Consider the following 27792-nt stretch of genomic DNA (forward strand, 5'->3'; position numbering starts at 1 on the left):
AAACTAAGGGTTTTCAGCTTGCTTGTTATTGCATACGAATTGTAGAGTTGGAAAGGACTAATCCAACCCCCCCCCCCCCGTAATTCTGGAAGCCTTTGACCAATGTGGGGCTCGAAACTACGACCTTGAGATCTCATGCTCTAGCGATTGAGCTACCCCATGTTAAATACGTACTGGTTCTTCCCTGCCACATTGTACTTGTTGTGGATATTTGATTTCTTGCGGGAGTGGGGGGAGAGATCTTTAAAAAGTTTTTTTTTTTTTTTAATACCAATACAGTCCAGTTACAGTGCTGGTGGGCAGACTGCACTTCAGTCAGTCTACAACAATCCTGTAACATGCACTAATTGATATTGCAGGTATGAGTGGCACTGAAGGCATATAGATTCTTACATCAGTGCCCTACAACTTATCATACCCATCACACATGGGCATGACGACAATTATGTTGATGCATGACAACCCTGCAGTGTAGTCCAATATTATCTGGTCATCTACTACAGGGTATTTTTATGGAAATACACTTGGGGCAGAAAGGAGGATACGTTTTCCTTAGGCTGGGAAAATATACAAGCCTGTTTTGGTTCTAAAGGATTTTCCAGGGGATGCCTCACATTTTCTGAGTGTTGCTGCTAGGAAAGCCTTGGTATCTTGGATGGTTTTCTTATAATTTGTATATAATTTTTCTGTTTTAAGGAGGGGTGTGTGTGGGTTGTTGTTTTTTCCATTACTTTCAATATGTCCATATAGAACAGCGAGTATTTTTTTATCAGAAACACAGAATTGTAGAGTTGGAAGGGATCCCAAGGGTCATCTAATCTAACCTCCAGCAATGATGGAATCTCAACTAAAGCATCCCTAATGGATGGCTATCCAATCTCTGTTTTGAAACCTCCACGGAAGGGGAGTCCACCTCCTTCTGAGGGAGTCTGTTCCACTGTCAAAGAGGTCTTATCGGCTTATCCTCCTGAAAAGTTCTTCCTGATGTTTAGTCGGAATCTCCTTCCTTGTAACTTGAAGCCATCGGGTTCAGGTCCTACAAGCTTGCTCCATTCTCCATCTCACGCAATTGCATAATTACATTCATAGGTAACATATGCTGAAAATGGGTTGCACTCTTATTGGAACAGAAATGCGAAAGACCTTGAGGAACACAACACACGGACACCTAAATCAGAAAATCAAAGTCTTTTCTGCAGGAGGATCTCTTAGTATTCTGTAGGTACTGCTCTTCCACACAATCATGTGAAGACAGCAACAGAATCAGACCTTTAGCTCTACTACAGACATGATGAATGTCTGCTCAGTTGAGTCCTGAGGCTAGGCAATCACACTGTTGCAGGCCACCCCAATCTCTGCCGAGCCGTGTGAGATTCCAGGGGTCTTGAAACTTAACCAGGGTTTGTGTTGCCTTTGGAAAAATGAGGCACAGTGGAGACTGTAGTGTCTTTAAGATATATGGTTTTATTTACACATATATATGCCGGAGTCTACAGTGGAGATTGTTCAAAGCATGGACCACTGACTTTCGAAAATTTTGATAACTCTGTGCTAGTTACCTCTGCAAAGCAATTCTTTGAACAAAATGTAGGGTAGTCTCTAATAAGCAAAGGATTTTACGTATACAGTGGTACCTCTGGTTACGAACTTAATTCGTTCCGGAGGTCCGTTCTTAACCTGAGATACCACTTTAGCTAATGGGGCCTCCTGCTGCCGCCGTGCCGCCAATGTGTGATTTCTGTTCTCATCCTGAGGTAAAGTTCTTAACCCGAGGTACTACTTCTGGGTTAGTGGAGTTTGTAACCCGAAGTGTTTGTAACCCGATGTGTTTATAACCCGAGGTAAAACTGTACTAAAAAACAGACTAGGGCTGAGCGATATCTGGTTTTTAACATTGTGATATATCAGCAGCTAAACATCACAATATTCCAATATATCATGATGTCTGAAATTGGAGACTGGGTGTGGGGATGAGGGAAGGAGCAACCTTGGAGATCGGATGGGTGGGGGGAAGGAGTGGAAGCGGAGTCACCTCCACCGCATGGTTTTAGTGGGAGGGGATGGAGGGTGCATCAAGGCGCCATCAGTGGGGCAGCCAGCCGTGGCAGCCAGTGAAGATGCACGTCCACTGTGGCTTCTGTTGCTTTCCTGCTGAGAAAAGTTGCTGTGCCCCAGTGCCAGGGGAAGGTAGTGCCACGGTGCCTTGAAGTGAGGGTGATCAGTTGCCCTGTTTTCCCTCAGCACGAGGGAAGGCAGCTCAGATCAGCAGCATTATCCACTGAGATCTTCATGTGATATAAGCGGTGCCTTGAAATCGGCTGCCCTGCTCTCCCTGCTCACAAGGAGCAATATATTGCTGTGTATTGCTGGCTCAAAATCATTATTGTGGTGTGATTTCAAAGCCAATTTTGGCCAATAAACTGAAAAACTGCACAGCCCTAAAACAGACATAAAATTTGAGATATTGCCATTCAAGAATGACAACAATTTAGTTGGGAGGGAAGCAAGAGATAGGTGCATTTCCCGGACCCCTAATTGGGAACCACTGGTTCAGAGCATTCACATCTCAAGAGGGGCTTGCTTCCTGCAGGAGCACAGCCCTAGATTCCAGGGCAGGGGAAATAATTTTCTTGTTCCTTTAACAGCTGTTTGGCAGTCAGAAATCCAAAAGGCTTACCTTTCTTATTATGGAAATACAATTATAGGAAAAGCGTCACCCTGACTACTCTGATTTTGTGATGTCTCAAGCCCTCTCTTCTGGGTGGCAGTCTTTTGTGTTAGTCACACAATGGCTGCTGTGGAGTTTGTCCTAAATCTCAGCACACACTCAAAATCCAAGATTTGCCCACAAGTCCAAAAAGCTTGGCAACCCCTGGTGCATAACCTGGGTACCTCGATGACTACTTACTCCAGTATAAACCTGACATACGTTGAGGTAAGCTGGTGCCCCAATTATGGAACACTCCCCCCACCCCTGGCTGGCTCACCTGGTGCCTAAACATTGCAAGCTGCACTAAAGGGCTGAATATAAGCAAATATTATGCAAAATAACCACATCACTTAATTTGCTTATTTCATTAAGTTGGCAGTGACATAATCCTTGTGACATAATCTATAATTTTTTTTGGAACAGGAAACAAACCAAAAATTGGCGAGAAGTATAAAATGATTTCTCACTACTGGCATCCATACTGAAATTCTGGTCACTGTTCTAATTAGTTTAAGTAATATTTCCTGACAATGACAAACCTAGACAGCATCTTAAAAAGAAGAGACATCACCTTGCCAACAAAGGTCCGTATAGTTAAAGCTATGGTTTTCTCAGTAGTGATGTATGGAAGTGAGAGCTGGACCATAAAGAAGGCTGATTGCCGAAGAATTGATGCTTTTGAATTATGGTGCTGGAGGAGACTCTTGAGAGTCCCATGGACTGCAAGAAGATAAAACCTATCCAATCTTAAGGAAATCAGCCCTGAGTCTTCACTGGAAGGACAGATCCTGAAGCTGAGGCTCCAATACTTTGGCCACCTCATGAGAAGAGAAGACTCCCTGGAAAAGACCCTGATGTTGGGAAAGATGGAGGGCACAAGGAGAAGGGGACGACAGAGGATGAGATGGTTGGATAGTGTTCTCGAAGTTACCAGCATGAGTTTGACCAAACTGCGGGAGGCAGTGGAAGACAGGAGTGCCTGGCGTGCTCTGGTCCATGGGGTCACAAAGAGTCGGACATGACTAGACGACTAAACAACAATATTTCCAGTTTCCAAACAGAGGCAAACATCTAATCTACAGTGGATCATAATGTGCTATGCATCCCACTACTGTGCAATCTGCAAGGATTTCCATGAAGTTTGTGCAGAACCCCTATGCACTGCTACCTGAAAAAAGATTGTCCAGTAACTGTATGGAGGATTTAATCTGCACTATTAGAATTTATGAATAAAACCAGTGTTTATAAAATGAACTGCAAACACTACCAAAATAAGAGGGCCAAAATCATTTAATATCTGTCTGCCATTTAGATATGAAAAGAACTGCAGACCCACCATGGAATTTAACTACACATATAAAACATTTTCAGATAGCCAGCCACAATTCACTTACAGTAAATTGTATTTATTTCTCCTCTTCCACAATTTCCCAAGGTGAAAATAAGTATCCAAGTGAACTTACCTCGGGAAAACTGTTTTCGCTTTATACATACATACACCATACACACAGTTTAGGGCTAACCAACTCCCCTCACAGTAATTTGTCTTTTGGGAACACTTGCATTATTTGGAATCTGCCTTGCCTTGGCGATACATGTTAAAATTAATCTCCAGTCATCTTTGAAAACAAGGAACCCTGAAGGCCTTGCTGCAACAAACCTCCAGAAATAATTGTCATTTGTCCACTATCTATTTCACCATCGTAGCCTGTACACTTAATAGGTGCCTCTTCTCATGAGCCAGAAAGCTTCTTTCTAAATTAACAAAGCACACTGGAATTGGAATGTGACCTATCCTCTGGCGTTTTGATATATGGAGAATATGTAGCACTTTATTCAAGAACTGGTATTCTGCAGTACTGCTTGAAAAAAATTTCCAAGTGCGAAATTTATCTATTTTTTACAATCAGAACGTTTGTCTGAAAAATTTATTTCAAATTTTCTGAACACTTAAAGCAGCGCTGCTTTAGGTGTTACACAAGTGTCCAGAGATAACTAAACAAAATTAAACTTATAAATTACAAGTTTTTGCTTCTGAAAGAGCTTCAGTCAACAGAAAACATGACACACACACACACACACATTGCGAGGAAACCCCCCCAAAATTCATGCAACAGCAGGCAGGATGTAAAAAGCCACCTAAATTCACACGTTTGTACATTGAATCATCAGAAAAAGTATTCTTTAGTAAATCTGTACATCCAAATACATTTGGGAGCTACATCTAAGTTACATCATTTAATGTTTTATACACTTGTTACCCCTTTTAATCATCAAGTAAACACGCCAAACCGGGGATGGGCGGCTGAGTTAGGAAAAAAGAAAAAGAAAATCATTGTAGACATTCAATTATTTTTGTTACCTAGACCACCAAGTGTTGAATAAAAACCGATGGCATCATCTTTATTTACCGTTTTTTCTTGCTAACTGTACAAAAATTGCAGTGCAGAGAATTCCACCTTTGTACTTAAGATTCTTTGGATGGATCTCAGATATAGCTGGATATTCCTTTAATGGCGAACCAATGGAAAGTCGGTCCTATTAGACTGATACTGCATGCAAATATTTGCCTTTTTAAAACAAGTGCATGTAAATGTTAGAATAGGTGATGCTGCAAATTATCCTGGTAGCATCCAGTGTCCCCTTACCCTGTAAAATAGCACTAACAACTGGATGGAGGAAATCTTTCCAGAATAGTATTTTAAAGTACCAGAAACTAATCAGCAAAGTTTTAGGATCCACAAGTTTCATTTTCCTTTTTTAATTAAATGGAACAAATGTGTAAATACAGTTTTGTCCTCTTCACTGAAGAGAGCTAGTCTATTTCATCTTTGTGAGCTAGTTTTTGGGAAGATTAGCATGTACTGGGGAGTGATGCCTACCGAATACAATCCAAGCTTTTGCTGAGAACAGTTGAAGAAAGTCAGTAAGAACCTAGGATCAATGAAAACAGATGTTGCTTTAAATGATCCACAAAAGAGAGACCCACAGAGTGCCCAGTGTTAAATACACAATTTTCTCCTTGCGCTTTCTGGTGTGCAAGTTTATATACTCTGTCCCCCACCCCACCCCACCCCAAGGGTTAACTGTTCCAGAGTTCACTTTCCTTAGTCAATTTTCACATTAGTGTAGATTTTTCGAACAAAGGCACTTGTTCCCATATAGCCAATAGCTCCTGCAAAAACAAGGCAAATATATATAGGTTAGATTCGCTTACGTTCTACAAGACAATGGCTGCATATCTGCTACGATTATGTATTACTGAATTCATTAGGACTTCCTCCCAAGTAAAAGCACATCAGATAAGCTTCAATAATTATGTTTATGCCATACAACCATATAGCCTGCAAAAAGCTCCTTCCTTAAAAAGCTTAAGATATGCACCATTGTCATTTTTGGTATATCATTTTTTAAAATTACATCTTGTTCACCCTGGAGTGCAAGCTTCTTTTCATCTCAAACAACACATGCATTTCGGCCTAGTGTTTGTGCATGTGCTGCCAAGAGCCATACATATGACAAAAACCTTAAAGACTAAAAATCTGATAAGCTAGCAAACTCATGTTCCCCACCAGAATGAATCAGATCCAGAAAACCAATTTATGGAATGCTTCCCCCCATTTAGGAGTCTTCCTAGCTTGTGTTCTCTGTTTTCTCAATAGACTACGAACTCACAGACAGGATACATGCTAATTTAAGGCTGAAACACAATATAACAGAATGGGCCTGGCAGAAAAGAGAGATGACAGCATTTCAGTATGCTGCAGAAAACTTACCGCACATTATCCCCAGCGCTGTGCTAAATACTGCCATATAACCAAAGTAAAATGATGTCTGAAACAAGCCATACATCCTGAGGGGGAAAAAGAGGAAGAGGAATATTTTTTGTATCTCCCTTATTACCAATAATTAATCTTTTTTTAAAATGTGAAGTATTAGCTTTCTTAATTTAAAAAGGAAGGAAAATACAAAATGTCAAAGGCTACGTACTTTGTCTTGAAAAAGTAGTAATAAAAGGAGTACATGTAAACATAGATTGCAGTTGAAGCAGCAGACAGAAAACTTGTCCATTGCCTGAAAAACAGACACAAATATTTCAAACAACTGGGAGTAAAAGCCTGGCAAACAGTACAAGAAAATCTAGACAAGAACCGTAACAGGAAGTCATAAAATTTGTTCAACTATTTTCCACCTTGCATGAAAAAACAAGCTAGCTTTCTTCATACTGTTGCACAAATTGTCCACAATCCTTGTGCACTTTTGTGGAACCACCATTTTCCAGTTCTGTTTTTCACACTTCAGAGGGAGAGATTTCTTTTTCTGGGCATAACTTTTAAACAATGCATTTAACATTGGAGACTCATTATTTAAATAAAAATATTTAACTAACAGAATATGCATGCCATTTAACTGTAAAAATCTTCCAAGCATTTTACACAAAATACACATTATAATTGTCAATAAAAAGAAATCAAACATAAGCAGACCTAAACAATTCAAAATATAATTGAATCACCAGTTTTAAGTTTACATTATTTAAAGAGTACACATAAAAATGCATGACGTTATGTATCTGGTTAGGCTTGCTTAAAACACACACACACACACACACACACACACACACACACACACAGGCCTGCCTGCCTGCCTGCCTGCCTCAAAGGCTACGTGTTACCCCACTGAAAGACAGATTTCTTGCAAGTGCAGAATAGACTTTCTGTGACACTAATTTCTAGGTTTTTTGCTGCTTAAGACTGACTTGTAAGTGGAAAAAAATATACTTACCACCTATAGTCTTCTGCATTCAGTAGAAAGTATGTACACACGATTGTCACACATACGGTCACAATGCAGAGAATAACCAGAACTAACATCATGAAGCCATAGACATAATAGATTTTGTAAGCCCAGAAGGAAGTGAATATAAAATACCTACAGAATAAAGAAGCATTGTTTATTGTACAGACATGAACGTTTAATTAAACCAGGCTGATAGTGCCTGGTAAAGCGCTTGCAAAGTTCTCTAGGCAGAAGACTCACATTTCAATGAAAATGGATCCAAACGGGAGAATTCCACCTAAGCAAACAATAACAGCTGGTTCCATAAACCTGAAAAGAAATTAGAATTAACTTTCTCATTTGACCATAACTAATGGAATAGCTCACTTAAGAGAGGGGCTCTTGCAGAATCACTGAAATCAAACGGATAGCTGATTTAAAGATGCACTGGTGGCAAGCTCTAAAAGGACTGTGATCACTTCAGTAAGGTTCAGACCATGTGAGTCCTGATTCTCCAGAACTGTTGCTGGCTTAGTTGCATTCTGCATGCAGTTACAGCTCTGGATTAGAGCGCCAGCCCCCTGAATTCCACCTGTGCAAGGAGTTCATCACTGCTAGACCAAAAACATGATAGCAGTTCTAAATCAGGAAAAAGGAACGCCTGTTCTTCAGGCCAAATTAGGCACACAAAGTCTTCTCCCCTCAGCCACACCCACCTGTCCCCACATCGACAACATGTGTGGGGCAAGTAAGGCTATGACTCCAAAAGGAACAACTGGAAGCTTTAATGTGCATCCCCAATTGTTCCTTGGCAGGCTGGGGTTGCGTTTGGCACCAAATGCAAGCCCTACTGGGACTGGTTCCCCTTAGGATCTCTGCCAAAATAGGCGTTTTGCAAGAGTGCCAAATCTTTCCTGCCCCAGCCTGAAGGGAAGAATCGGGAACACACTTAAGAGTGAGCTCCCAATTCTTCCTTTGACGTTTGGATCATCTGATTGACAGCTAGTGACTGCTCACCTGTCAAAAGCAGCCCACAGAGGGTAGCCCAGTTCCCTAATCCTGCTCTTCAAATTATCCACAATACTCATCACTGGCGCTGTGGTCTAAACCACTGAGCCTCTTGGGCCTGCCAATTGGAAGGTCCGAGGTTTGAATCCATGTGACGGAGTGAGCTCCCGTTGCTCTGTCCCAGCTTCTGCCAACCTAGCAGTTCAAAAGCATACCAGTACAAGTAGATAGATAGGTACTGCTGCGGTGGGAAGGTAAACAGTGTTTCCGTGGGCTCTGGCACTCGTCATGGTGTCCCATTGTGCCAGAAGCGATTTAGTAATGCTGGCCACATGACCCGGAAAGCTGTCTGTGGACAAACACTGGCTCCCTTGGCCTGAAGCGAGATAAGCGCCACAACCCATTGTTCAACTTTGACTGGATTTAACCATCTAGGGGTCCTTTACCCTTACCTTTTATTACAGGCAACAGACCAAAAATAAGACCGTACATTGCCTCAACCACTGATAAAAAGATGTGGCAACTACCAATGACACCCGTAGGATTTTTATCTCTCAGCAAGTATTTAACCTAAAATTGAACTGACCTCCTTGGTAGTTTGGCTAGTAAAGGGGCAAGCCTACTTACACGGGCAACCACCTACTTCACCAGATGCATGAATGCCAAGAGAAGCCATTTATACTTTACCATTTTTTCTCTGGGATTGGACGAGGAACAGCATTGACTCGGCAAGGAAAGTTGGGCTGACCCGAAAGGTTCCGTCCCAGTATTGTGCCAACGAGGTTCAAAGGAAGGATAACAAAGAAGCAGATGCAGCACACAGCCACCTGTAAACTCATAATCACACAAGAAGAGAGGATATAAAATGCATCAAAGCACATGCACCCATTATAACAATTTCTGCTTCCTACCAACATTCTTAACATGCCTATTCAGAATAGCATCACTAAGGTTCATTCCATGAAAGGATAAGTATCTGAAGGGGTGGTGGTGGACAGCACCAGGCATGAATTTGTCTTCTCCTCTCCTGGTGGAGGGAACTTTGGGAGCCCACTGCATCAGCTGTCCTGGAGCTCAGGGTTGGAGAACTCACACTCTGCTTGGTTTCTCCCCCAATAAAGACAGGTTGTTGTCTGGGGGTCAGGAAAACCCCCAGGGGGTCCATTTCCAAACTTGGACTGCATTCTCAGGGCCCTCCTAATCCTTCCCCCAAGAAAGCAGCGGATGACTTCTTTTTTTTTCTAATGGGGGAAGTAGGGATTTTTTGTGAACATTTTAGCCGCTGAAGTCCCTTTGTTTGTTTGTTTTCAACTGGAGTGAAAACCGAACTTAATATAAATTATGTCAAAGAAATATGCTGGATGATTCCTATCTCTGCTGAGGGACCAGCTGCCTTTGGTTTTCCACAATGGTCATCTAGAAGCAGTCATTATATCAGGCTAGTTTGCATCCTGAACTGCTTCCATGTAGCTGGCTGTTTTTAAAAATTAACTAAGATTTGTGGTGGAGCTTACCTTCCTTCTCTCTCCCCCCCCCCCCCCGCAATCCCTGTTTCTTGGCATGTTGTGTATTTTATGTTATAAGCTGTGGGGCAGGGACTGTCTTACTACAGATCTTGCAAGTCACTGACATGCAGACCCTCGAAAGGGCCCACCATCCTTGCTTTAAATAAACTAATTATCAGGATGCATCAGTAAACCTAAGCTTTTGGCTTTCTTGTTGATGTGATGTAATTCAAAGTTTTGCATGCAAGTTCCCGCCTACTTTAAACTGTTAACTGCCCAAGGCAATGTACAGCAGCCTTCTTGGTTTAATAGATCAAACCTACAGCACTAATGTACTCACCATTGTTCCAAAGGGAATAGCCCTTGATGCATGATAATAGATGGCAATGAAATTAATGAAGAAGGCTGTGCCACACACCATTGCAGGAATAAGGAATGCCCCAATGAACATCTGCTTTATCCACCGCCTTCCTGCAAAGAGAAATACCCCAATGAAATTAAGATTCAGGACTCAAGCGGCATGTGAACATGTTCCTCTCTGTAACCAAAAACACTGTGTTGTGATATAGGAATGGTTAGGTAAAAGGAAACCATAATGCATATTCAGTATAGCCCTGAAAAACAAATTTTGGTTCAGGGAAAATATTAATATGTTAAGATCAAAGTCTGATAATTTTTAGGCTGGAAATGTCTGGATCCTAGTATTATCTTTCTTGCATAGATCTAAAACAGACTCGCATCTCAAATGATTCTATCACAAACCTTACTTGTACAGTGGTACCTCGGTTTAAGAACAACCCTGTTTACGAACTATTCAGTTTAAGAACTCCGTAAAACCGGAAGTTGTGTCCCGGTTTGTGAACTTTACCTCAGTCTAAGAACGGAAGCCGAACGGTGGAAGGGCACTGGCGGCGGGAGGCCTCATTAGGGAAAGTGTGCCTCAGTTTAAGAACGGTTTCGGTTTAAAAACGGACTTCCGGAACGGATTAAGTTCGTAAACCGAGGTACCACTGTATATGCTATTGTCAAGTAAGTATTTTGAAAGGTAAAAAAAAATGACAATCATGAGTCATTAATATCAGGAATAGCTTCTGTATCTTTTTAGAAAAGGCTCAAAGTAAACTCCTGGGCAGATGGAGAACATTTACCATCTGGTGGCCAGACATGCTTCTACGCTCTCCTTTGATAGTTACTAGTATGGTGGATCATGGGAATGCCATGGATGCAGTATATCTTGATTTCAGCAAAGCATATGATAGAGACTCCCTACACTAACAAGGTGGTAAAATAGGGGCTAGACAATACTATGAGATAGAGCCACAGCTGGTTGAGAAACCGTAGCTAACAAGCGCTCATAAAACATATCTGCATCGACCTGGAAGAGGGCATTGTCCTAAGCACTATACTGTTCAACATCTTGGCACAATTCTGTCTTTCACCTCTGGGATTTTCAAGACAAGGAATAGATACAATTGATATGATATCTGCAGGAGAATGGCCCTCTTGTTATTTGTGGTGTCTGCTGTCACCTAGGAAACGTCTGCAGCCTCCCATTCCTCTCCAAAGCCTTAGGTTGGGGTGTATATTTCCCCAAAAATGAGAACAGAGTCTGGCCTTCAGTAGATTCCAAAGGGTTTCTTCAGATGGCAACATATGCTCAAAGGGACATGAGAAGATACTGCAGCACCTGTTCAGCTATTCCGATTATCATGCTGCTGAGGTACTGTGAACAAGAACCTTTCTCGACCTCTGCTACAGGACACAAACTTGCTTACCCTTTACTGACTTAACTACCGAGCCCTTCTTGACTCTTTTCTGATCAGGTGGGAACAATTTATCCCAATGACAACAGCATACTACTACTGTATTTCCAACATCTAACTGCGGCCAGTGTTAATTTACTCTGTACACTTACTCAAAGTATTCTTGCCACAGAGAAATTTGCTAGGCACAAAGCTGTCTGCAGAACCCAGAAAATTCACAACTGTATAATGGTGCAGGTAATCCCCAAAAGTCAAAAGCAACCCAGGATGGTGATAAGATATTAAATTCCTTCCAAAATTATATTTAATACAAAAGTAATTTTTAAAGTCTCACCTCCTTGCCTGGCATAAAGGCTTCCTCCAAAGTAGCCATTCACTGGGGATGTTGCAGCATAAACAAAAATAGCGGTACTTAGCATTGATCCTCTCCTAAAATGAAAGACATGTAGTTTTGGCTACACAAATGACTGCCTGAAGACTACCAATGTAAAAAGTTACAAGGAGCAAATTGTGGAAGGTAAGCTGAATGTTTAGCTTCAGCTAGTGCAAAACACCAACAATCTGAATGTGCAGCAAGAACAAAATCCCAAAGTGCTTTGAACATCTGGATTAAGTATTCCATTATAGCCACAGTTACATGTCACCATAAGCTGCTGCATGCTGCTCAATCACACTTCCCCTAACCAGGATCATAAACCTTGGCTTATTGGAAAAACAACCCATGTTCCCAGACCACATGGTAAGCCAAAGTTTGTAGTTTGTTCCTCCCCTAGCGTGAGCAGGAGCAATAATCAAGCAGTGTGACTCATTTGTGATAAGCTATGGTTTGTAGCTTACTTACCATGACATGCAAACTGTGTCACCTTGCAAAAAAAGTAACAACTAGAACAGTTTAACAGTTTTGGGAATAAGCAACATTGAATTATGCTCAAATATGTTTTTTAAAACTTTACCTAAAATTCTATTACAAGATCTAAATTATTTAACAATTATGCCCTTTTAAACACAATTCCTTGCAGATCAGAAGTGCTGGTATCACTGTTGTAGCCTAGCAGTACAAGAATCAAAACCATAGGAGATACTGCTAATTCCGATGTTGGTCTTTCAATTCACAAGGCAAATTGTCATAGGAGCCCTCTAGTGAAATTTCAGAAATGTCAATGTTTTTCAGATTACAGCAGTCTGGAAACAATACTCACAAGTTTTTATTTCTGCTAGGTTCTACAACAGGGGTAGGCAACCTAAGGCCCAGGGGCCAGATTCGGCCCCATAGCCTTCTCAATCTGGCCCATGGACGGTCCAGGAATCAGTGTGTTTTTACGAGAGTAGAATGTGTGCTTTTATTTAAAATCCATCTCTGGGTTATTTGTGGGGCACAGGAATTCGTTCAGTTTTTTCTTCCCAAAATATAGTCCGGCCCACCACATGGTCTGAGGGATGGTGAACCAAACCCAGCTAAAAGAGGTTGCTGACCCCTGTCCTACAAGGATCACTTGGAAGCTTCTGGCTTGTACATACAGTTCCAGAGGGTTTCCACAAAAACAAAGTGTCTCTCCAGAAGAGAGACCGGGAGAGCTGCAAGAGGCTGTTTCTCACCACTGGGCCGATGCTATCTCTTGCTGTTCTATGCATTTTTTTAAAAAAAAGCAGACACACTTTACACCTTTTGAATGAATGTCAGTCGCTGGAAAAACAGTTTTGGAATCCAGCAGGTTTTGGGTTCTTATCTAGTTCTGCTGTTTCATGGCCAAGTCAACTCTTTTGAAGTCTGGGACATAATTCATCATTTTTCCTCATCTGACGGGATGCGCCTTCCCAGGTTGCCTGAGCCTCTACAATGCTCCCCCAAGTAATCAGTCTGTGTTACTAATTATGCTTTTAATCTGCACATAGAAAGTACAAAATCAGGAGGTTTCTGCCAACTCCTCCCTCTTTCCATTTGCACCACACTATTTCCAAAGGGTTCCCCAGCCCTCAAGGGGCACAGGGAACAGGAAAACCTTGACATGAACTCTTGTTTTGTTCATAGAAAGAAAGCCAGGATCCAAGATGTTGTTTTAAACTTTTCATTTCTGAAATAGTTCTGCACCATGATGGCCGTTGAGAATGATTTATGCACACGGTGGTGGTTCTCATCTCCTGGGCATAGAAAAACTGCCCCAATGTGATCCACTTTGTAAACTGTAAGGAGTTCCTGAATCTCAGCCAAGATCTTTTAAGATATGATGAAGGCACGAAGCAATACTCACTCTGTGTATAAATCCTCCAGCATTGCAACAATGATCACTATGAAAGAAACTGCAAAGATCTGGCAGCCGGAACCAATCAAAGATGAAAATATTAAAGGATGACTGGATGGTCTGAAGACATCGCCGTGAACCTGTTTCCAGCCATATTCATCACCTAGATCTCTGTCCTGCACACAAAAAAGTTTGAAAACAATCACCAGGAAGGAAATGGCTAGTAGTCAATCCCATTTAAGCAAAAATACCCATTTAAGGAGGAGAAAAAGCGACAATGGCCAAACTGTTATAGGAAAGAAGCACTTTGTGAGACGCTATGTATCATGAGATGCAATAAATATTCCAAAGCACAGTACATGAGAGTACTGAAGCTCACTAAATGGCAAGTGCTTGATACAGCGAGGCATTCAGCAAAAGGTTCAGCCAGGCGTCTGGCTACTTGTGGTTAGAATGAGTTGCCATGGTTGGCTGTGATCCATTCTCTTTGCAACGCTAGGGTGCTACAACAGATTTGTATTTCAGCTGTACCCATTGCCTTAGTAAGAATTCCTGGAAAAACAACAATACCAAATCCTGGGGGTCTGTAACTCAAATGCTAGATCCCAAAGAGCTGCTCTCCGTAGACAGCTTAGGCAGGGAGGAGGGGCATTCTGTGCACAGCACCAGAAACCTTGCTAAGGGCTCTCAAGGACTGCCCCAAGGAGAAAAATATTTTCTTTCAGATGAGCTCAAGCTTAGAACCTCTGATGTAAGGAGATCATTCAAGTACTGTGGTTCTTGGTCATTCATTCCCAGTGTTCTAAATGTTGGGTGTTTCAGAGGATCTCTCTGCAACCGTTTGAGTACCACCAAGAGTGGATTGCTTGGACATAATTCCTGACTTATGCGTTGATTGGCTCAGGAGTCAAAAAGCTCTTTCACTAATGAGCTCATGCTTTTGAGTGTCAATACTCTGCTATACTACCAGTGGGGATTAAATGGCTTGGGCACTTGCCTCAATCTGTATTCAATTGTGCCAGGTCAGCAAGCTTTTGAGAAAGTTCTTTGCCATAATCCACTTGCATTCCTTTCTTTGGAACAAGGGTCGAAAGAGTAAAGGAATGTTGCTCCAAGCAGCTTTTCTTTTATGAGGCCTTGCATATTTGAATGCTCTGAGACTTTCCAACCCCACAGTTGCACTTGTTTGAAGTCTACTCCTTGCACTCCTAAGTAATTCCCTATAGTGGTAGGGAGTTCTCTTGACTTTTTGTCCAGGCATGTTGGGGTTGGGGGTTGGAAATGCCCTCCAAAGAAGGAAGGAAGGAAGGAAGGAAGGAAGATGCAAGCAATTAAACTGAATATATGGGGGAAACTGACAGAATATGATAGGCTTCCTAGTCACCAAAAGGACTAGATGCACCTCTGACAGTCGAACATAAACTGAGCAGCAAGACACCCCCATACCCATATCAAGGAAGTTCAATGTTCCTGCATTTATGCCCTCACATAAATTACACAGAAACACCCAGAGGAACTGAAATCTGACCGAAAACTTGTTCTAGAGATCCTTTCCTTTTACCGAAAAATTGCTGTCATTTGGACAAGTTTTCTAGAAATGAAAATGTAATTTTAAAAAAGACATAGTAGCAGATAAACAAGATTTTTACCATATCATCCATTTCTTCTTCTTTACTGTATCGTGCATAATCTTTTCTCAGTGTCCTCATTAAAATCATAGAAACCAAGCCCACCAGGAAGATAACCATCATGAAGGAATTGAAGATTGAAAACCAGTGAATCTAAAATAAAAAAGTGGAAATGTGTCAGCTTGTTTATTATTTAAGCAAGCTACTCAAAAGACAAAATAAATACTGTAGCCCAGCGATGGGGAACCTCAAGAAAAGGGTCAAATGCTGCCCAGAAGGCCTCTCAGCTTGGCCCTTGGGACTGTTCCCAAGCCACGCCCCTCACTGTCCTGCTCGACACCATCAAATGCTCCCCCCACCTGGTTAAAATGTGACTTTGAAATATAATAATGCTTCTTGTTTGACTGGATGGAGAACGGTGGTGGGTGTTCATTGCATAGCTGAAATGTAGCCTACTGTACTAAGGTTTAAGAGTCACATCTTGTAATAAATAACAACAACAACAACAACAACAACAACAACAATAATAATAATAATAATAATAAGGTTGGAGGGGCAAGGTGAAATTAAAAGATTGAAGGAACATATCCTAGAAGCAGAGCTCATATGTAAAGCTAATGGAAGTTAGGGACACTAAAGAAGAAAAAACAACTCTTGTTGCATGCTGGTGTTTAAACGCCACAGGTTTTAAGTGACCCCCCCAACCTTAACCCTGGTTAAAGATCTGAAGGAGAGTTCACTGTCCGATCTGGACATTACCCATTCAAGATTTAACCAGGACAGGAGTTTTTTGGGTTAGTAATTATTATAATGTGCATATACGTAAACTGAATAAAGGAAACATACCCTGTGTTGAAAGAAAGATGGGTCGAGGTACTTGTCAAATCTGTCTTCAAACTTCACGTCTGACCTTTTCCATTTCACCTAGAAAGAAATTAACACTTGGAAAGCTGACAATATTTGGTTATAGGTCTACTGAATTCCAGTTCAGCAAATCACCTATAGTTAGGGAAAAATAAAACAGGTTGTGAACTGGCAATCTGAGTTGCCACCTTTCTTTGTGACCCTACTCCTGTGCCTAACACGCAAGACAACCTTTTCCTAGTAGGGAGACAGAGATAAAGAATCACTTGGTTTATTTCAGTCATTATTTTCTCCATGTCAACTGCTGCTGAAGGCACAGGGGAAGGGCCATCAAAAAAATAACGGCAAGCTGGCAAGCATACAGGAAGAAGGCTGTTGAAGCAGAAGACCATGTGCCAGAGCACCGTTAATATGCAAGAGCCAAACTCAAGAAAATCTCTGCTTCTATAAAACCCTTTAAAGCACATAGGTGCTTTTCAGGGTCTGGACTTGGACATCCTAAGCATGCCCAACATACAGCAATCCAGAGCATGAGGTGAGAGAGTAAGTTTTTGAAGATGACCTGCAGTTATATTCAACTGCCAGCTCTATTTTTATATATTGCTGGGAATAGGGTAGAAAGTGACAACAAGCACACCAGTTAGCTCTCAACGCAAGGCTAAAACGAAGAGATTAGCTCAGCTCGCTGAATGGCCTAGTCACCACTAACGTAAGAGTATAAATAATGTTACCCATGAATTTGAATTACTTACAGAGTAAGACATTTGGATTTTGGTGTTGGGAACTAGTTTAACTTTTCCTTCACTTGTCAGATTCACATCTACAATTCTATTTCCATTATAGCCTATTTCAAGTTTTTTGTACGTCCAGAGATAGTAATCTTCACCATTTTCATCAGCTTCACCAACAATACCTGCAAAGAGAGGGGAATGGATATAAGTAATATTATTAATCCGTGCACCAAAGCAGGTTTTGTTTTACAGCAGGCTTGCCGTCTACAAGTGCGGCCCCCTGAGGGGAATCAAGATGGGCTTCAAGAGTTACGATACTTCCCTGCTGTTGCAGAGATAGAGAGAGATGAAGCCTGCAGGCAAACTCTGCATTCCACGCACACAAAACGATCCCACAGGAATCCAAATTCTGGGTAAGAAAGCTAAATTACACAACATAAAACAAATGTGCATACTTTATTTTGCTTCCGCTAGTCATGGAGAGGGACAAGGAGCAATATAGGCACTGATGTACTCTTCTGAGCACTGTTGATTCAATTCAGCTACACCTTCTCTGACTTCCCTTCCGAGATTTCACCAAGTTTGCTGCCCATTAACTGATCAATTAAAATAAATTTGGATATAAACATTAAACCTGGAAGTTTAAAATCAACTTACAATGTAATAAAAAAGAGCTATTACACACTGGGAAGGGATGGCTTCCATTTTAACAATCTCATTGCAGTACCCCAGTGGCCTTAAGCAGATGCCTGCAAGTTTATCATTATAGATTAAAACTAAATTAACTAAATCTGTAGTAGATTAATCTATCAACCAGACAAATTAAAGCTTGCACCCCTACTCAAATCAACGGTCTCAAGAACACTACCATATCCTTGGAAAACTTGCACGGCTTAAAAAAAACCCTTAAAAAATCATAGACCGCTTCACAGCATGCAGCCATCAAAGTGTTGTACACAGTAAAAACAGAGTAAAACTTAGAAACACAAGCTTGAAGAACAATCAAATCAATTCAGCAAACTCTAAAACAACAAAATCATTTTATCAAATATATAATTTCACCTCAGCCTTCCTAAAAAAAATAAATAAATCAGTAGGTGCCTAAACACCATCAGCTGGAAACCAATTCCAGAAAGCAGGAGTGCTACACTGAAATCCCAGTTTCCAAGTGCACTTCTGGGGCATATGGTAGTCTCAGCATGCAGTGCCTCATTTGAGGAGAACAGTTGCCAAGAAGGGATATTGTGGGCAAGGTGGTTCCTAAGATATCCTGGTCCCAAGTTATTTAGGGCTTCAAATGTTAAAAGCAAGACCCTGAAATTGTGCCCAGTAACGTATTGTCTAGCTACCCAAGTCAACAAGCTGCTGCATTCTGCATCCCCTGCAGCTTCCAAGTTAAACCCAAGGGAACCCCATGTAGAGCATGTTGCAGTAATCCGGTCTCAAGGTTACCAATAAAACAGTAAAAAACTATAATCATGTGTGTCACTCCAGCTGAGCAACACATACCCATTCCTTCCAGCATGACGCAGAGCTACAAACACAGAAGCCAGCCTAAGCAGCTTGTGCCAATTCCCACTGCCAGTTATTCAAGGTTCATGTGGAAGAGGCAATGCTTGATCAAATAGGGAAGAAAGTAGGATAAAACAGGACAGAAAGGCGTCAGATAAGATCAAGGGTATACTACTTATTTAAATGTTTTCCGTTCTGCAGGCAAACATTTCTTACCCCATATTGGCAAGTCATCTATGTACATCTGATACCAATAATGATTTTTGATAGCATAAACAAATGCATCTCTTGTTTGCTTATCCAAGTCGATTTCACAGTAAGTTGTCTGCATCACATCATCTGTGGAAATTATTTTTAAAAATGCATTAATAGTGCATTAACTGAAAGTTAATTGAGCCTTGGATATTACACTAACATTATTTTACTAAAAAGATCAGTCACTCAAAGATCATTTCCCCACTTTCAACCCCGCTGAGCTCCTTTATGCTGCACTATTGCTAACCCTTACTGCTGAACTACAAATAAAACTAAACCCACCCACAAGGCCCCAAAAGTCTATTGATGGGCATCAAATGCTCAAGGAGTTAAGAGCAACCTATATCCAAGCTTTTTGGCTTTGAGTATATACAGCTCTCAGTCCCTCAAAGCACACAGGCTGAATAGACCATCACTCCTGCCATGCTTTTCTCCAAACCAATAACCAAATCACCAGATCACACACACACACACACACACACACACAAAAATAAGACTCCCACAAAAAAGAGGATGTGTGTATACCTATACTTAGGAGATAGGATTCTGCCTGTGCAAATTTTCCAGCCATCCTTCATCATGGTTAATGGTAACCAAATTAAAACCCTGGTTTCAAATACTGGTTAATAGCAATTCCCACTAAACCTAATCTTAAGGTCAACACCAGCATTAACCTTTATGATGCTGAAGACAGGTGTGGGAAAGGCCCATGGAAGGGAACAGGAGCGTGGCCTGCTTCTGAACCCTTAACAATAATTGTGAACAAAAGTAGTATCAATGATGGTGTTGGAGGGTTAACGAAGAAGTAACTGAGCTGCAGTAAACAAATTTCTGAACATAAGATAATATACCGTATTTTTCTCTCTATAAGACGCACTAGACCATAAGACGCACCTAGTTTTTGGAGGAGGAAAACAAGAAAAAAAATATTCTGAATCTCAGAAGCCAGAACAACAAGAGGGATCGCTGCGCAGCGAAAGCAGCGATCCCTCTTACTGTTCTGGCTTCTGGGATAGCTGCGCAGCCTGCATTCGCTCCATAAGACCCACACACATTTCCCCTTACTTTTTAGGAGGGGAAAAGTGAGTCTTATAGAGCAAAAAATACGGTAATTCCAAGTGTGTGTTTAAGACTTGAACAGTCGTGTGCAAATTTAGAAAACATCAACAAAAGCAGTTTACCTTTAAATTTAATGTCCAGACCACTGAACTCCAATTCGACTCCTTGCAGTGCTTCTCCAAGCGTTTCATGGTAGTGACCAATGCTTTTTTTGGATCCACCACAGAAAGGGAGAGAAAAGTATTTGTATGTCTCCTGGCGATTGTGGTATGGTCCTACTGTATTCATCCATAAAACAACTTCTTCTTTATCTTGGTACTGAAAAGAAAGCATATTGAAAAGTAAAAGGATTATAAATAAATGTGTTATTTAGAACTGAGCAAATATTCACAGGAAAATCTGTGAAGAAAGTGCAAAACACAGTGAGGAACATTTTTGCTTTCAAGGGCCACATTCCCACAGAAGTAAACTGTTGAGGGCCAACTGAGCTGGAGCTAATTATAGGCTCCCTCCTTACCACTCACATGAAATTAGGCCAAGCTTGTACAGCCTTACTTTAAAATTAGAACTGCACTACATATTCAAATCCTTTTCTCTCTTGTATCCATCTTCTGCAGATAATAATAATAATAATAATAATAATAATAATAATAATAATAATTTATTATTTATACCCCACCTACCTGGCTGGGTTTCCCCAGCCACTCTGGGAGGCTCCCAACAGAATTAAAAGCACAACAGAACTTCAAACATTAAAAACGTCCCTAAACAGGGCTGCCTTCTAAAAGTCAGATAGTTGTTTATTTCCTTGACATCTGATGGGAGGGTGTTCCACAGGGCAGGCACCACTACTGAGAAGGCCCTCTGCCTGGTTCCCTGTAACCTCACTTCTCACGGGAAGGGAACCGCCAGAGGGCCCTTGGCACTGGACCTCAGTGTCCGGGCTGAACGATGGGGGTGGAGACGCTCCTTCAGGTATACTGGGCCGAGGCCGTTTAGGGCTTTAAAGGTCAGCACCAACAGCACCAGGTAGCACACCGTTGGCTGAATTGTGTAACTTTAGCAGGATAATGAAGTGTTTGTCATTTGTTATGTATGGGCGTTAAAATGTCCAAGAATCCCATCTTACTTTTGATGGCTGCTCACACTCAGCAGACAATAGTGAGGTGCTGAGTTTTCTCAAAAAAAAAGTACTGGTACATTCTGCTTATCATCTCTTGACTTCGTTTGACAAACAATTATTGGTGGTTTGCCACCAAAACACACAGCTCCCTACTGGTGGCACAGCAGTTGCAGATCACAGCACTAATAGAAGCTGGCCTCAGCTTTGCCAAGCACAGTGCCCTGGCAGTTGTCCATGCACCCTCACACAAGGCAAAGAAAATCTTGGAGCATAGGGCTACTGCAGTGTCAAAAAAGCTGAGGCAGGGCTGCAGCAAGTGGGTAGATAGTTAGGAGAAAAGGAACTGAACAAGGCACAGGGAAGCTTATGAGATAGTTTTTGCTACCTACCTCAAAGCGCACTAGGTTTCTACATAATTTGGGCTGCTAAATGTAAAAAAAAGTGCAGCTAAATATATTTTTTCCTATGCAAAAAGTAAGTAGTATCTGTACTCCTTTTTAAATAAGAGTACACGGGTCAAGTAATCGTCAAGGAAGATGTTAAAGAGGCATGGGTTAGAAATCTAGCTGGAATATGGCATTTTAAGATGGGAATCAATGTCAAAGGCTTCAGAGGAGAGAAGCAATTAAAAGAAGCTAACAGGGTAAATAAGAATAAAGAGTCCTGCGGCACTTTTAGAAATGAACAAATTCATTGTGGCATAAGCTTTTGTGGACTACATTCCCCCCCCCCCCATCAGATGCATAAAATATTATCCCAAAGTACAGATACATATACATTGCTTTTGGGGTGTGTGTGTGTTATGAACAGTAAGGTCAGAGAGAAACCCTGTCTCTTAGTTGGTTCGTGCCAGGGTAACAACCAATGGGCTGAGTTTGTTAATTGGCTTCACAGGAGGATCAAACTGTTTTAACTAGGAGCATTCTAAAATAAGTTGTTTATCATCATCATATTTATACCCTGGGGGACACGGGTGGTGCTGTGGGTTAAGCCGATCAGAAGGTCGGCAGTTCGAATCCCCGTGACGGGGTGAGCTCCCGTTGCTCGGTCCCTGCTCCTGCCAACCTAGCAGTTCGACAGCATGTCAAAGTGCAAGTAGATTAATAGGGACCGCTCTGACGGGAAGGTAAACGGCGTTTCCGTGCGCTGCTCTGGTTTGCCAGAAGCGGCTTAGTCATGCTGGCCACATGACCTGGAAGCTGTATGCCAGCTCCCTCGGCCAATAAAGTGAGATGAGCGCCGCAACCCCAGAGTCGGTCATGACTGGACCTAATGGTCAGGGGTCCCTTTACCTTTACCTATACCCCACCTTTTTATCCTGACAGGGACTCAGTGTCTGTGTCGTTAACGAAAGCGCACACACCTGTTTGTGTATTAAATATCATTTAATAAATATATTAAATCTATACATTGTGTATTTAATTATATATTTAATTAAATATATATTAATTGTGTATATTAAAAATATTAACTATATTGCAAAAACTTTAATTTATGATATGGTAATTTAATTCAGTGTATGGCCCACGGGTTCTGTGTCAAAGTACTCTTGTGGCCCACTTAAACTGAGAGGTTGGACCGCCCTGGTCTAGGATATAAGGCAGGTGGCTGCTAGTGAGGTGGGAGGAGAATTCAGTGAAGACAACATCTCTGAGCCACAAAAATGAAAAGGACTTCTGGCATGTAGGTTTGCGAAGTTAATGAAATCTATTTGATACATAACTCAGAAGCTTTCTTTTTACCATGTTATTTCTCTTTTGGCGTATCTTATTTTTTAAACACTTGTTCCATGCCACCTACGCTAACCATGGGAAAAAGAGCTTAAAACATTGCAGATAACTATAAGGTATAAAATAGGATACAGTATCATCCACATGGACTCTCTGGCTTATCCTGCTGATGCAAGCTACGCTGCAATGACCAGCTAGTCCCTCTGTCCTGTAGGAAGCCCCCAATATAGTAATTTATATGAAATACAGATTTCATGATGTGTTATTTTTAAATGGGAGAAAAGACCAGTTTGGATTATTTCTGAGGCTTCCAATGGACACTAGGGCCAAACGCTTCTCTTGCCCTTCCCACTGTGCATTGACCGGCACAAAGATCCTGGCTTGTATTAAGCCAGTTCCTCATTTTGCCCAGAACAGGCAATTCTGGCTTAATGTCTGTTAACCAACCAAGAAATAAGCCTGATCCTGGCTTCTTTTCCCGATTTAACTATACAGTTGTACCTCTGCTTACGTATCCCTCTAAATACGTTAACTTCGGGTTGCGAACGCGGCAAACCCAGAAGTGTATACTTCCGGGTTTTGCCGTGTGCATGTGCAGAAGTGCTCAATCACACCGCGCGCGTACACAGAAGGGCGCCTCCAGTTACAAAATTTTCGGGATGCAGCCAGGCCTCTGGAACGGATCCCATTCGTAACCGGAAGTACCAATGTATTAGGTCTGACAAAACACAGAACTCTTGGTTAATATACAAACCAAAATGTTTGCACTGAAACCAGTGTTTTCTTCTGTGTTTACCCATTCATCGCACCCAAGAGGAGTTGTGGCTTCCTTCCAAGAAGCTGCACACTTTTTGATTCTATGGAAGTGAAATCAGCTGCACAAAACCAAACTATGCCTTAGCAGAAATAAGCAGGTTCCCGAAAAAGCTTGCAGTCACTTTACTCCTCCACAGGCCCTTTTGTTGCTGCGCTGTGCTGCGGTTTGGCTTAGCGCACCATCCAAACCAGGGGTTCCAGTTCAGCGAGGTGAATCCAAGGTTTGTTCTTGGTTTATAGTTCATGGTTAGTCTGGGAGAGCTAAACAATTAACTCTGATTCAGACAACATGGTAAGGCAAATCTTGGCTTCACTTATTGCAGCACAGCTCCAGAAACAATGGCAGAAAGAAAATCAGCTACCAGCTACTCCATGGGAGCCCACACATTCATGTTAAGCTTATGTTTGGCTTAGCATAACGTGCGAACCAGGACGGTCTGTGGTAGAATACTGCCTAAAAATCAACACAAGAGCATTAAGAATACATACCATTGTTCCCCAAACTTTCAGTTATATCACACTGATAAGAGAATCTGTTTTTCCAAGCATGGAATAGCTCCCACAAATTATATATCCTCATAGGATACCTATAATGTTATTGAATATTCATTCCCAGTAGCCAATGTTTAACCAATGTTCATAGAGAAGCTTGATTCACAATTTTAAAAAATCAGCTTTCATCAGTATGACAAACAATTTAGGTTTTCCTATTTGCCTTAGACAACCCCTTGTTTCTATGTACATGTTACAAGCATTCCTGTCATTTATCAAAAACTGTTAACAGCTGCCCTACCTATAAAGTCAAGCATTCAATATTCTGCCAGGGAAAACTTTGTTGGTTTAGTAGCACTGTTATACCAGGGATTAAGGCATATGCTATGGTCCAGAACACACTCATCTCTCCTTGTCTTTAACAGAGAGTAGCCTTTGAACAGCACTACGTAGGCTAAGGCTGCAGTCCTAGCTCCACTGAATTCAATGTGACTTACCTCTGAGTAGGCATAGGACTGCAGTCTTAGTCTAAGATCTGGCCATTTGCTGTAGTGGCATCAAGACTGTACAACTCTTTGTTGAAAAAAATCTGCTTGCTGCTATCACTGCTTCTGCTTGCCTTTCAATAAACCAGGATATCCCTGATAAAGGGTCTGGAAACCAATGGTTGTGGGAGTTGGGTACGTTATGGGGAGACTGAGAGGAGCCATCTTCAAATATCTAAAGGACTGTCACATGAAAGATGGAACAAGCTTGTTTTCTCCCATTCTGAAGGGTAGGACCTGAACCAATGGATTCAAGTTACTAGAAATGAAATTCTGACTAAACAGCAGGAAAAGCTTTCTGAGAGCAAGAGCAGTTCGACAGTGAAACACACTCCCTCAAAAGGTAGTCCTCTCCTTTCTTAGAGGTTTTTAAGCAGAGATTGGGTGCCCATCCATCATGGATAAGTTTTTTCAGAGTCCTGCATTGCAGGTGAATGGACTAGATGACCCTCAGGGTCCTTTCCAATTCTACAATTCCTCTTCCAATAGTTTTCAACAGGTATTGCTTTTAAAAAGGAATTCTGGTTGTTGGTCAGAAGACCAATGACCATCACCCACCTCCAGGAAGACTGCTTTGGCCCCATTCGCTATGGATGGAAAGGCTGCAGGATGTTTGCTTCCCCACTTGCTGCCAGAAAGAACATTCAGCTCCACTTTAATGAAGGATAACAAACTCTGGAACCATCCACCAGTTAGAAAACCAAGGCCTGCCAGGTGATGTGTATGTGAGAGTTGTGCATTACAGTTGGTTGCTTGAAAGGGAGAGCACAAATCTTTAAAATAAATAAATATACTGTTTGTGGAGTTGTTTTTTGTTGTTGTTTTACAAATTTACTTTGTAAATATGTACTGTGGGTTTTTATGTTTTATGTTATTTTAATTTTCTATTACACTTTGTCACTTTGAATATTCTTTTTATAGAAAGGCATAGAGAGAGGGAAAGAAAGCACACATGAACAGGAAGTCCCAGAATCAAACAATTCCATGGCTTTGCAGGTTCACCCATAATGCTAAGCCAGCCTCTGGTTTCCTTCTTCCCCACCACAGCAAAGTGTTAGCAGGGGGAAGAGCGAACTGGAAACTTGAACAGTGTGCACCAGCACACTGGTTGCTTGTATGAGACCATAGATAAAAATAAACAATGGCTTGACACGCGAACCAGGTCAGTATTTTATGTGCTGCGCATTTCCTATGTGTTGTTATAGTCTACGCGCACCCCACAGCGCTGCAGGTCGGCCACGGCTTATGGCAGCATATCCAAGATTGCACGTGCAAGACCCCTGCTTAACTGCTCTCTAATGGGGCAATAACCTGCCACAGAAACGTAGGTATCCCCCACCACCTTTTGCCATGCTAGAAGCCAAGACACTGCTGCCTCTCCCAACTTTCACGTGAAGGGACGACTATCACTAGCGCATCCACGCCGCTGTTCTCAAAACTTGCCAAGCCAGTTATGCGATGTGAGGCGAACGGTTTTTTTGTTTTTTTAAGCTGATGTGGCTGGCGTTTCCCCACCATCACCACACACCAAACTCTCGCAGCGCAACGTTCCCTCAAGGAAGCGAAAGGGGTGGCGATATCCAGTGAATCTCTCTTCCTCCAACCTGACACGGGGCTACAAAAGTCTGACTCGCAATCCTATGCTCGGTGAACTTAACGGGGCCGGGCGGCGCAGGATGGAGCTGCACGGCATCCTGAGCTCGGGCGGCCACTTCGCCTCCCCCCTCCACTGCAGAAAAGGCGGCTCTTGACGAGGCCCCCTCACCCCCCAGTCCCAACAGGACAAGAAGCCTTCCTCGCTCGGAGAGACGCGCGACAGGCCCTCACCGCCACCAAGCGAAGCCCCACTGGGCCCTCTCCCTCCTCGCGGCCCTCAGGACAGGCCTGGAGGAGGCAGAGGGGCCGCCCCGAACCAGGCCCTCTCAGGCAGGGCGGGCAAGCGAGCGACTGACTGACGGCAAGGCGGCAGGAAGAGGGGAGGCCGCCCGACCCCGCCGCCTCAGGCCCTCCGCGGCGCGCCGGCTCACCGTGTGCTCGTGCTCGTCGGCGCGGCCCCGCAGCACCAGCAAGGCCGCCACGCACCACAGGAGCCCGGCCGGCGCCATCCCCGTCTCCACCAGCCGCCGCCGAAGAAAAGGAGGCGCCGCCGCTTCCGCCGTTCCCGCCACGTCATCCGGGCGCACACCGGAACAGCCGGCGCTTACGGCGGCCGGCGCCGCCCAAAAAGGCTCAGAAGGCGCAGGCAAAGGAGAGTGGGGGGGGAGGCGTCGGCGGAGGGGCCAAGCACCACCCCGCGCGATCTTGTGACGCGGGAACGAGAGGTAGAAGAAAGAGTGCGGGAAGGCGCCCGACGTGCGCCGGGTTTCCAATGAGTGGGCGGGGCGAGGCGAGCCGTCAATCCTGCGTGCGGGGAGGAGCTAGGAACGGCATGTTAAAGCCATGCGGGGGCCGCGGCTGCTGAATTAAGCGAGGATTTCCTTGAGGTTCTTTTTCTTCGCGGGGGACCAATGCAGTGTCGCATCTCCACATTGTCTGCGGCTAACGATTATTTATTAATTTTTGCATCCCGATTTTTTTTATATATTTTATTATTATTATTATTATTATTATTATTATTATTATTATTATTATTATTCTATAACTCTCCTTGAGTCCCTGTCAAATAAAAAGGCGGCGTGTAAATAAATACAATAATGAATATAAGAATCACAGACAGAAACAGAAACCGCTAAAAACGTCGAAGGGAAAAAAGCAACCGATAAAGATCATAGGTTTGGAACAGGAGCGGGAAACCTGATTTTCAGAAATTGTAGTAAATTAATTTAATTTGGTTTGATTTGTAATACAGTGGTACCTCGGGTTACATACACTTCAGGTTACAGACTCCGCTAACCCAGAAATAGTACCTCGGGTTAAGAACTTTGCTTCAGGATCAGAACAGAAATCGTGCTCCGGTGGCGCAGTGGCAGCAGGAGGCCCCATTAGCTAAAGTAGTGCTTCAGGTTAAGAACAGTTTCAGGTTAAGAACAGAC

The 27792-nt window shown here is 42.4% G+C and overlaps 1 protein-coding gene across 1 annotated transcript; it reads right to left on the minus strand.

Annotated features, from left to right (window-relative positions):
• Window positions 1-3982: 3982 nt before the first annotated feature.
• On the minus strand, window positions 3983-27125 carry TM9SF3 (transmembrane 9 superfamily member 3). The gene is made up of 15 exons (XM_083615694.1): window positions 26788-27125; window positions 20177-20372; window positions 18957-19079; window positions 17250-17410; window positions 16480-16557; window positions 15655-15786; window positions 14015-14181; window positions 12100-12194; window positions 10343-10473; window positions 9185-9324; window positions 7751-7819; window positions 7496-7642; window positions 6701-6784; window positions 6487-6563; window positions 3983-5885 (listed from the first exon to the last, which is right to left on the minus strand). Exons 1-15 carry the CDS (start codon window positions 26863-26865, stop codon window positions 5818-5820), a joined length of 1746 nt encoding a protein of 581 aa, XP_083471820.1. The 5' UTR covers window positions 26866-27125; the 3' UTR covers window positions 3983-5817.
• Window positions 27126-27792: the final 667 nt, after the last annotated feature.

Source organism: Podarcis filfolensis (assembly GCF_964270895.1).
Source record: "Podarcis filfolensis genome assembly, chromosome: 5".
Lineage (NCBI taxonomy): Eukaryota > Metazoa > Chordata > Lepidosauria > Squamata > Lacertidae > Podarcis > Podarcis filfolensis.

Bases quoted from the DNA above. Each gene is read 5' to 3' on its own strand.
- TM9SF3 (XM_083615694.1), bottom strand. From the start codon at position 26,865: ATGGCGCCGGCCGGGCTCCTGTGGTGCGTGGCGGCCTTGCTGGTGCTG. The intron at 16,558-17,249 runs GTAAGTAATTCA...ATTTCTTTCTAG, and splicing joins AAATCCAAATGTCTTACTCT to GTGAAATGGAAAAGGTCAGA. The intron at 14,182-15,654 runs GTAAAAATCTTG...TTTTGTGTGCAG, and splicing joins AAGAAGAAATGGATGATATG to GACAGAGATCTAGGTGATGA.